This window comes from Zonotrichia leucophrys, chromosome 2, assembly GCF_028769735.1.
Source record: "Zonotrichia leucophrys gambelii isolate GWCS_2022_RI chromosome 2, RI_Zleu_2.0, whole genome shotgun sequence".
Lineage (NCBI taxonomy): Eukaryota > Metazoa > Chordata > Aves > Passeriformes > Passerellidae > Zonotrichia > Zonotrichia leucophrys.
Window position 1 is genome coordinate 40,525,846 of NC_088171.1, and position 12,554 is coordinate 40,538,399.

At 35.3% G+C, this 12,554-nt stretch overlaps 1 protein-coding gene across 1 annotated transcript in view; it reads right to left on the reverse strand.

The window, feature by feature from the left end:
* Positions 1-12,554, reverse strand: part of NEK10 (NIMA related kinase 10) — an 80,457-nt gene that overhangs the window by 34,425 nt on the left and 33,478 nt on the right. The window contains 3 exon segments of the mRNA XM_064703184.1: positions 617-687; positions 1,096-1,225; positions 9,299-9,332. Coding sequence (XP_064559254.1) covers positions 617-687; positions 1,096-1,225; positions 9,299-9,332 — 235 coding nt within the window.

The window sequence follows — 12,554 nt, forward strand, 5'->3', positions numbered from 1 at the left end:
TTTGCCTTACACATTACATTATCTCCAGGAAAATATAAACGTAGCTAAGAAATTTGTGATGAGTGAGTGTAGGAAGTACAGGCTCATCTTTTCCTCCATTGCTTCATTACCTTTGCTGCTGTGCTAACAGAATTATAAGGTAATGAAAGACATATTTCTATCAGTCAAATAAACAGAAAAAAACTATGAATATGATCATACAGTGATCTGTAAATAACATATTCTGATGGGGTTATTTCCTTGACCACAACCTGCATTTGAAAATTATTCAGATTCTGGATTTTTATCGGGAAAAAAATGATGTGCAAGGTATTAAGCACAGCACTGATACCGTTAAATGTAAATTTCAGTACTGAATATAAAGCCTATACTGGCTAAATCAATGTCCTGATTATATTGGTATGAGTTTTCCAGTTGCATGTGTGCAGCTATATTTTATATGTTATGATTGGTGTAAGGAGATAGCTCTGTTTTTCTTTAAATCCAAAGATATTCCCTATTCAGAGACAAATACTGGCAGTTGCTTAAGTCTGCAAACTGTCACATTATCTCTGCTGGAAGCATACAAAACAAAAACATCTTTACAGCAGGATGTTGAAATAAAATGAGTAATTACCTCTTAATGGTAAATGAGACATTTTCAGAGTACAGTCCTTCTGGCACAGGTTCATATACAGCCCCTACTATCTGAAAGATTAAAAAAAATCTACAGTTTGTTGAAGAAAAATACTCCAGTATTTATTTCAGCATCCAATATGATAAGTGTTGTCCCTTTAAAACTACCTGATGAGCATTACATCAGCAGCTCTAACTTGCAGAAAAACTTAGATACAGACTGTCTCTTTCAGTCAGGTATCCACATTAGGGTAATTACTGTAGGTTAAAGAGCTACAATGTTGAACATTTACAAGCAATTTTTGCAATTAGAATGGTAAGATAGAAATTCATACAATGATTAACACTTTTGCTTGTTCACAAGCCACACACATTAGAGCTGAGAGCAGTTTTGTGTCAATAAACTTAAATATAAATTCTCTTTGATCATGACAACAGATGCAGAAATAACTGGGAGGTTGATCTGGAAAATGTGGATACCTCAGTTGCCAAGGAGGGCACATTGGTGCTGTAAACTGGTGGGCCCAGAGTGGCCATCTGTTCAAGGATGCATCCTGCAGCCCAGACATCAGCCTTCTCTCCACACAGCTCACCCTTTACAACTTCAGGACTAGGGAGAAAGCGATGCAAGCCACAAGTGTTTTATTAACTCCCCTAGAAGTGGGCTTATTTTCTTTAAAAAACAAACAAACAAACAACAACAACAACAATAACAAAACAACAAAAAAAACACAACAAAAAAACCACCCAACTCACCCAATATTTAGTTACTCACTACAACATAATTACACACACAATTACATTCAAAAGGTTGCATATGTGTCATTTACCAGCCAAATTCTTTGAGGGGAAGTACAGTAAATAGATTTTCAAATTCTGCTGCACTTTTTCTCACAACACTAGGGGTTCACATTTTGTTCACTTGTCCTTTCCACTCACACTGTCTTTGGACTTACCGGACATGAACTACAGCATTTAGAACAAGTTTACAATGATGACATTTCAGTAAAACAGACTAGAGAACAGATAAGTACGTATTATAAGTAATAATAATAAGTACGTATTATAAGTAATAATAACAGATAAGTACGTATTACATATTATAAGTATTATCAGATATCTCATCTGATAATCCAGATATCAGAAAGATTTGATACAACTCCTGTATTTAGAATGATAGTGGATATAGTTTTGCTATTAATGTAAGTAAATGAATTTGACTCATTGTATAATTTTCATCCTCTTAAAACTGCTGTAATGCATTCCTTGTGAGGATGCAACATGCACACTCAGCAGGCAGCCAAATGATAATACAAAAAACATTGTAAAGATACATTTAAAGAAAATGGAAGAAGGCAGTAACTTCAATTTTGATGCAGTACAAAACAGCATTTACTTCCTTTGTTTAATTTCCTCAGTGCTTTTTATGAACCTGGATGATAACAATTTACACTAGTCAGTGTATTCTGATGTTGGAGTTCAAGTCTTAGCAGCAAGCAAAGATCATATCATAGAATGTGTTTGGTTTTTTTCATTCAGAGATATAGAAAAATACTCTAATCTGTAAAATCAACTTGAAAACCAACTTGTTTACTTTTTCCTTTCAGATTAGAATTTGGAGCTACTTTTTCTCCATAATTATAGTACTGATATCTTTGGTAAAATGCCTTATTTTGATGCTCAGAGGTACTGTGTAAATTCAATTAGTGATGCTAGATGATATCCTGCTGCTATATACAAAATGCAGATTTTTAAAATATATGGGATGAGGTCCCTAGACAAAAGATGAGATTAATTACGTGAACTTTACAATAGAAAGTCAGAAGAGAGGTCACAGTGCAGGGAAGTGAGAGGGACTGACAGGGTCACGCTCTTCTGATAAAATTATCAAGCAATATACAGATTCTTGAGTCAAATCTAATAAGCAATTTTCGTTGAATCTTGCTGCTGCTGTTACATAACTACAGAGTGGGTACTGAATATTGTTTTAGGACATACTAGTATTTCTGTAATCACACTGCCTGTGACACTAGTTCATTAGATGTCTTTGTGAAAATTTCCTTTCTGTGTATTAAAAGTGTCTACTAGCAAACATTAATACTGCAACTTATCATATAGATGGTGAGCTCAATAAGGCAAAGCACCTATCTTAGTCAAGTTCTAAGAATGCTCCTGATCAGAAAAAAATATCTGAATTGAATTTTAGTCTTTTGTTCTAAGGATAATTTTCATCCACAGAGAGATCAAGTTAAAAAATATTATTTTATATTACTAAATTATATTAAAATACCAAACTTCGATTATTCAAGCCAAATTTATGTAACTATGCAAAAAGCTGTGCAGCAGCCACAGAAAGAATAAGCTGAATACAATTGAGAGAGAAACAGAGGCAACCATGACCTAGCCTACAGCATCTTGATTCCTGAAGATTTGTTCAGGGAAAAATCTTGCCTGATGTCCAGAGCAAACAGCAGCCCACCAGCTGGTGACTTGGAAAAATCATACTGTGATTTGCAAATCATAGAAAGAATACAGTGCTGACAGGGTTATAGTTTTAGCATAGTTTAACACAAATGCACTGTAGCTGAAAGTTAATGAAGTCATTTGTTCTGTTTATTCATGCTGAAAGATTTCTTGTTCTAAATGCTTATCTAATTCCTCTTTTTTTTTTTTTAATCAAGCGACTTGTAGCAGAATAGTGTTTCTTTTCTTCCAGAACGAATGTCTTAGTCAGAAACCTCAGATATTGAGAACATTAGGATGACCAACACCTTAAAAAATACTGTCTCCTGCTTAAGAAGTACTTTAAATTACTGAAGCAATGTTTATTTAATGTGACCATGAAAGTTTTACAGAGAATATAAATCCATTACTTATATGATGCTATGCTTTTGTAGCTCATTAGTTCTGTAATTTAGATTTTTAAATAGGATTTTCAAATATTATTTATTTACTTTTCAAGGGATGTAGTAAAATCCATCACCATGTTCTACAGGCTTGCCTCACCATCTGCTAGTTAGAAATGTGGGTGGGGTACAGTAGTTGTTGATCAGCAAAACAGTTCTGCAGCCAATTTGCATGTTTTGGATCCCCAGTGGCAGGGATGCCAAGCAGAGAAAGTACCCACTTCTTGTTCCTGTACACTGCCACCCACCAACAGGAGCGTGGTGGGAGTACATATGGTTTGCCTAATTCAGATGACAAATGTGTATAAACTGTCACTGCCTGGTCAAGACCAGAAAGAATATGTGGAACCAGTCTTACTCACAAACACTGAGAATTTAAGCATTAGTATTACTTTTTAATAATTATTATTTGTAAAGGCAGTACTCTAACTTTTAGCTGAAGATAACTCAGTTGACTGAAATCAGACAGCAGTACAAATTAAATTTTTAGCAAACAGAAGCCTACATCATAAAATGCATTCAAAACAGAATACAAAAAGGGGGAGCCCGTAAGAGATTATAAAGATTTTAATTTCCATTGCTCCAAGGGCTGAGCTTACTGCCACTAAGCAGCAGTGCTGGTGCTATTAGCCACAGCTACTAGAAGTGGCAGCATGTAATTCTTGCAGCTAACATATTCAAGATAACAGCTCTAAGATATTTTTCATCTAATAGCTCAAGATAATTTTCATCTAAGTTTGCAAATCACTGGTGATTTCCAATTTACATATTCAAGCTGAAAAAGCTGACTCCAGCATCATTATATTAAATGTAAGGGAGTCCTTCACTAAACAAATGTCCATTGCAAATGCAAGACTAAATTCTTTTAAATGAAAAACAGAATTATATCCCCAGAATAACCATTCAAATTCTCAGCATCCTTTAACAGACAATTTTATAATTTTTTCTCAGAAAGGTCAACATACCACCACTGCTTTTATTCTTAATAATAGAATCATCCGTGACCATGGCTTCAAAATGAGCCACTGCTTAATCCAAATAGCTGTTTTTCCTTCTGAACTCCTTTTTACAAAATTAAGAAGCTATTCTAAATCCAGAAGAGGTTTTCCATACTACACCACATTTATAATTAGGAGTTTTTTTAGAAAAGAAACAATAATAAACAAATATTTCAGTACAGTGCTACTTGTAAAATATCAAACACATCAGCATATTTAACCAAATAACCTCTACATGGCCTTAGAGATAGTTTTGCCATCAAGCTTTCATTTATAATTTTGCTTACTGATGTTATTTTACCATTATTTTTCTTTAATAACACTTTTAAGATAGATTTAAACAGACTGTATCTAAGTCTGCTACATTTGCACTACCACACAGCTATATGAAAGATGACTATCCTCACTAGATTTGCTCGTGTCCACATTAGTTATTAGTGGACAGAAGTGTCAAAATTAAAAAAGAAGTCTTGAATTTGGAGAGGAAGGAAAAAAGGAGATGAGGGAATGATGTTTCCAAAACAGCATTAATTTTCTAGAGCCTTTGAAACTTCTAAAGAATGTTATTAACACTTTCAGGCTGACTTTACATGGCACACAACCAGTGAAGATTTCCCAAGCTGCACAGAACTTCAAAGAGCCACTCATGACTTATCTTGGTGCAGTGTTCACTGGTGCTTCCAACAGGTGTAGGAACACACTGGTATGTGGCATCCCGCAGTAGGAGGAGCACTTTTAAATGAGACTCGGTTTCAACTGGACAGTTAGGAATGAACGAAAACAGCAGTGATCCTTCAAGACTGACTCTCAGAGAAGGCGATGGTTATAATGAAAGGCTAAACAAAGAATCATCTGCCAGTGCTGAGGATTTTAACAATGACAGTTATTGCTTTTAACATAACTCCAGTTCATTACTTAAACTTTGATGGAGAATAGTAGGTATTAGCTATACAAGCACTCCTGCCTAGAAACCCTATCTATTTCAGGAAATAATCCATGCTGAAAATAGCTGGAAATTTGCAAAGAATCCAATATGCTTATCCCATTCTCCCTTTCCTAAGGTTATTGATTTTTTTCCCACTGTTGGAGACAGGACAGTAGGAGAGACAGTAGGCAAGCTTGCCAAACTCTGATCAATGGGGGTTTTTGTTTCCTTTGGTCCCAAATGCTAAGAGTCTCTGCAGCTTCTACTAAGTTCAGGTAAGTCGATATCTTTGTTAAAATACCTATATAATAATACTCACTTGCAATGGATAGCCTTACTACTTACTGGCAGGACTCACCAAAGCAAAGCAGAGAGAAGGATTTTCACAATCTTCGTACCTATGACTGCAACAATAAAAATGAATACTATAAAAATGAAACCTGCTGCTCCCTGGCCCAGATAAATGGGGATTTATCCTGTAGTGCCTTGAAAATCTTCAGAGGTAAAGACTACATAACCTTTCATTTCCATATTTTACTGTTACAAGTAAGAAAAAAATATTTGCATATATCAAGTTAGAATCTCTTTCAATTCATGTCTATTTTCTCAAAAAAGATCCAAGACCATGCACTGCAGTGCAACGAATGAGAAAATGTTTTGGTTTGGACACCATTTCTAGGTTTTTACAAACCCATCTTCATTCTGCCAAACTACTGCAGGATAATATGTGAGTATTTGGAGACCACTGCAAAAATACCCCTAAATTTACTCTAGAATCAGTTTTCTGAGTCACAGAAAGAGAGAGGAATAAGGAAGAGGAAAAAAAGGAAAGAGGAAGAGGAAAAAAAAAAAAAAAAAAAAGAAACACCACCAGCACAATCCCAAAATGAAAAATAGAAAAGCAGTTGCTGCATGTCACAATTTTTCTCTGGATAGTTTGCTGCAAGCTACAGATACACATTCATTACCATAGCTTCGTAATTACCACTAAAACCAATGGAAGAAGAAACACGAGCCACAAAACTGACAGTTTGAATAAAGAGGTCCTGTGAATAATGCTGAAAGCTATTTGCATTTCTCACCCACATAAAGAATTCAACACAAGCCTTTTGGGGATATTCTGTCTATCCCTTGAGTGATGAAGCAGGAACAGGATTTTCAATCACTAGTTAAAATTTTACCTTCACAGTTTTCTATTTTGAAATGGAAAAAGTATGGCCAAGGAAGTCTATAATAATTTATTATGTTGTTGTCTAACTTGCTACCATTTTTCTCCATACATTTTTCTCCATAAATTATGTTAAATATTTTTTGGGAAAAAATATATATATAATTTCTTATTCACAAAAGACATTTTTGCAGACATCCTAAACTTCTACTGACACTTAGAGAAAAATTTATCACTTATTAATCAGTTCCACCAAGTTTTAAAATGTACAGGGGTAGGGAAGAAATTTACTATCTTCAGATGGCAATTATACATTGTGAAAAATCCTTGCGCCACCAGGTGGGGAATGTAATTTTAAAATGGGTGAAGTCAGCTAAGAGAGGCCACCTCCATGTCTATAATTGCTCTCTCATCAGTGTAATCTCAACAGTTTCATTTCCTAGTCCAACCATTGCCTGCCTCTGCCCAGAAAGCTCTGCTACATTCATATAATTTCTTCTACAGAGTGGCAAAACCAATTCACAGTCAGTGACAGGCCACTAATAACTGTAGGATACAGCAGACTGCATAATGCCCACCTTATATTTTTACTAATATCTTCAAAAAAAACACCTGGTTTGATGTGGAAGGATGCTTTTCACTGCAAATAGTTGTAAATTTGTGTAGTCTGTCTCAATCTCAAATGTTAATGAGCATTGAGAAATGTGCAAAAACAAGATCCCAGTAATAAACCAGTGTAAATTTCAGTTACACTGCTGTTGATCAACAATTTAGAAAACTCACTAACTTACTGCTTCCTTTCAACACAATTCACTACGTCTGTGTTTGAAATAATCAAGAAGTTTCACAATTTACTTTCTTGGGTTTCTTATTCTATATTTTTGAAAATAAAGATATGGACATTCAGTTAACATTCAGCAACAGATTCATATTTCTTTGAATTTACAAACCTTCAAGCTTTTATGTGTGTCAACTTTATACAACATTGCATAGCAATGCCAAACATACGAAATTTGGAAAATAACTTCTGGTCCCTAGCACTGTAATAAGACGTTGTTCCAGAATGCATGAAAAACTGCCACCAACTCACTTCTAATTCACCCTTGCCGCATATGAATATAAATCAAACAGCATTTTTAAAGGTTTATTCTATTGTTGTTTACTCATATTGCATTGTTAAACAAAACCAACCAAACAAACACCTTCTTCATACCTAAATCATTAAATACCCAAGGCAAAAGCATGTTAAGAGCACAAGGTCCTCTTCCCAATTCCTAAGTGCAAAGAGACACTTGTAACTACTTTTTTCCCCCCATCAAAAATTTAGACCAAATATGAAACTGTGAAGACCACAACAGCCTCATGTGGGGTAAGTAGTTTAGTCTGTATGTTCAAAAGATACTGAAAGCCAAGATGGTGCCTTGCTTCTGCTGTTCCCAGTCATTCTCTTCCACCAGGGTCTGCTCTCCTGTGCCAGCACAAGTACTTCAGCTGCTTTACACATCAAAGACCTAAAATATTTTTAAGCCAGCTCAGTTCTCTAATCTAGTTCATCATTATATGTTTGCCTAAATTCTTGTGTTTGCCCTGGAGCATGGCTGGTTTAGGTTGGGTGGTTGTTGTCACAATTTGATTTTTTTGCCTTGAATCATTTCATTGACACAGTTTCTATCACAGCCTCAGAAACAACTGGTACTGGCAGAAGTTTGGGAGGTTTTTTCCTGTGGAAGAGAGATACTAAATAGAACTGCCAAGGAGTCAGCTTTAGAAATATAAAATCAGCTTTCACTGAAACACAGCTTTCAGTTTTACCCTTAGCTCATAATGCTGAACTGAAACTCTCTTTTACCTTTACCAAGAAAAATTAAGTCAATCAAAATATAACCATACAAGAAAATGGATAAAAAACTTCAGCATATCTATTACCAGTTCCTCTTTCTGGGCATAAAGCCTAGATAAAAAGTTGGTGAAAGGAACAGAAGAATATTATTGTCAGGACTAGTTTTCATACTCAGAAGACTAGCAAGTTATATTCAACTACTACACATTCTCCCATCTTTGAACTCTGTACCTTTTCTGCAAGAGTGTACATCTCTGGCAGACAGACCTGTTTTTTTGTGGCAACTTTATACTTTCATTGTTTTTACACACATGAACTTCTAGTGCTAGGGAAAATAAATGCTAAATCTCAGCCCTTTCTGAATTTCATAGAGCAATGCAGCTCATTACACAAGTGTCTTTGTAAAACTATCTTTAAAACTGAAGGATATATTTCACATATATTTCCTGATTATGCTTCCAAGGGACATCCATTTCTAAATGTTCCCATGTCTGAAAATACAAAAAACAACATCCTCCAACAACTCCCAGCTATGGCAACTGTGTGCTTGGACACCACCTGCTAGGACACACTGGCTTAAGAGCAGTAGAACAAAAAAAGAATTATCATTATGTAAAATATCATAGGTTGAAAGCATGAGAGACATCAATATAGCAACTTCCTGAATATGTGGCTATGCCATAAAGAGTGTTGCTAATTCAATCTATGCTTAATTTGGCATTGTGGAACAACAAATTCAACAAAAACCCCACAAAGACAAAACAAACAAAGAAAAAAAAAAACCACAACCCCCCCCCAAAAAAAAAAAGCCAAACACAAAACCAAACATGATAGAATCTGTTTTACACTCTGTAAACTAAAGTCCCTACAACTGTGAACACTCTCATTGATTTTTACATATATGTGTGTGTATGTGTACGTCCTTGTTCATCTCAGTATATATATGCATATATATATATGTACGTGCAGATATGTGTGTATACATATATACACAGTACTACTGCTCAAAGATGTATTCTGGATCTCTAGGATTTTCCAGACAGAATGTTTCATTTCAGAAACAAAGAAGTTTGGGAGCACTTGCAGGGTACAGTACTATTGAGTTATATTGGCTGCAAAAATTGGGAGAACTCTTAACATAATCCAAGGGCCCAGGACTCAACATAGAAGTATCATAAAAGTATTTATTACAAGTAGACCAAAAATATTAGAGTTTCATGAGCCCTGATGTGCATTTACCCTCAACTGAAGCACTTCTATACACTTCTTAAAAAGTTACACAATGTGCTGGTTTGGGCTGATGTAGATTTAACTTTCTTCACAGTGGCTGGAATGGGGCAGTGTTTGGGTTTGTGCAGAACACAGTCATGGTAAATAGAGAGACGTGTTTGTTACTGCTGAGCAGGGCTTACACAGAGCCAAGGCCCCTTCCAAGGCTTTTTGTACTGCCATGCTGGAAAGGAAATCGGGGGTGCATGGGAGGTTGGGAAGAGACAGAATGGGACAGGTGACCCAAAGCAACCACAGGGATATTCCAGACTATATGACATCATTCTTTGTATATACAGAAGGAGGAATGGGGGACATTTGGAATGACGACATTTGTCTGCCCAAGTAACCCCTACATGTGATGGGGCCCTGCTCTCCTGGGGATGGCTGAACACCTGCCTGCTCATGGGAAGCAGTGAAATCCTTGCTTTGTTTTGCTTGCATGCATAGCTTTTGCTTTCCCTATTAAACTGCCTTTATTTCAACCCATGAGTTTTTCAGCTTCCTCTCTCCTGATTCTCTCTCCAGTCCAACTCGTGGCTGCATGGGCCTGCTTGATGGCTGGGGTTAAATATGACACAGATCTATTGGCAATGTGTTTTACCCTTCATCAGGATAGGGTGTATAGGCATATTGGGAAAATGTACCATAAAGATACAATTCTGCTTGAATTTGGTCTTCTCCTCTATATACTGTATTTGTCGATCTGCTGAAAAAACTTGCTGGGAGTCAGTGTGCAAAAATACTATTCTCTCTCGGCCTTCATTTAAAAAAAAATTGTGTCAAGGACAATTTAAAAAGTCTTGCTGCCTCTATTTGAAAAGTTCATGTTTACATCAAGCCAATTCTTTCTTCAGTTCTATTACTGTTACTAAAGAATGTCACAAAGTACCACCTTTCACATTGGGATAAAAATACACTTACCTAATTAAACTCAAAATGTGCACAGCTGTTTCACCTTTTTTATACTTCTGAATTTTTGAGAGTATTACATGCATCTTTGAGTAAGTTATAAGAACAAATCACAGTACCATTAATTTGTAAGTCAGTGTTCCAGTACTACATACAGAACTGCTGGGAGGCTTAAAACAGAAAAGCACATTAAAGTTCTAATTTATATCTGTCATTCCTTCAGACACATCATGGAACAAGATGAAGTATAAAACAACACAAGGAAGTATAAGCTGCATTCTGAAACTTAAAAAAACCAAAATTTCCTTTTGATATGATTTGTTATTTATATTATCAAAACCAAGCATCACTGCACGGTCCACCCATGGGATGTTATACCATTTATACAAAAATACCTAGCAAATTGTCAAGCTGTCAGTTTTAAAAGAAATGCTGTAGACAAATTGTAAGCTGTGGCAAACGTTATCCATACACGTAAAAACCTGAACCACTCATATACTAAAAAGGTACTCCTAACATGCATCTGGCAGATTCTTCTAAGAAGAGTTTCCTTCCAACTAGAGATGTTTTTCAGTGAATTCATATCCCAATTTCCTGTAAAATATTTCAAGAATTGCCTTAAGTCTGTAACTGTACAAACAGCTCAAGAAAATATTTTTTTCCTTTTATCTATGGAACAGAAATCTGAACAGTTAAAAATGGTAAAGGATTTTGCATACTGAGATACATGCCTTTTAGAATAAACTTTATTCAATGCCTTTATCAGGCTTAAAAGCTGGATAACCAAGCTTATCAAGAAATTGCATGAATATTTACATTTTTGAGGGAGACATGGAAAAGTAAGTATCTGCAAAAAGACGACACAAGCAATAGCAAATCCTACTCTACAACAAGTCTAAAATAAACCGAGATCTTTGATAACTGATTTCAAAGAAGGTGTCAATTTCACCTAACTTTAAACTCCTCTAAGAGATTTATGCTAAGATCCCTCTGTAGCAAATGAAAGATAGACACATCATGTGGTTGATTCATCTCATCAACTAAACATAACTGTTTAAGGTAGATGGGATGAAATTCATTATCAGAATGCCCATTTTTTTCCATTACTTTCAGTAATCTAGCTGCTTGCTTGAGTAAGATGCCCAGTTTTTAAATTGCTGCATATAAGCAATTTAAAAATTGCTGCATAAGATGAATCCCAGCCACACAGAGACTTGTTTCTGACTGTAACTTGTGTCTCACAATAAGGTATGAATTAGATGACTTTGCAAGTATTTGGATTTGCTGGAAAATAATACACAATATAATTAACTAATAACAACTCTTCTGTCTATCACATTCAGTATGGCTTAAATGGAAAAATAAAAACAACCAAGAAAAAAAGCAGACAGGTGAAAATTTTACCTAATAAGATGGGGACTTCATTGTTTTCTTTTGCATAGAATTTAAAATTCTCCAATCTAAATAAAATCTGGATCTGTTGATCCAGATGCCCCCAACAACCATGATGAAAGTCAATAGATTAAATAAACACACAGGCTTATAACACAATAATCTATACATATTTTATTGTATTTTTTATTGAAATGTATTGCTTCCTACCTCACTTACTGAAAAAGTAAGGTTACACCAACTGAAAAAGTAAGGTTACATGGGAAACTGAGCAAAGACTAAAGAGAAGGAAGGAAGAGATTTGAGATACCACCTCATTCTGTTCATCTCACTACCAAACCCCAGCAATGGGCATCCTTGAGAAATAGACCAGAAGCAAAATAAGACAAGACATCCAAATTGAAGTGTCACATGATCCTTCAATGAGAAAAATATTTAATTCCACAGCTTTCTTCACCAAATTCTCTCTAAAAATCCTTTTCAGGATAAACTAAAGCTTTTATAAATTCTCCTTGAGATGGGAAGTAGA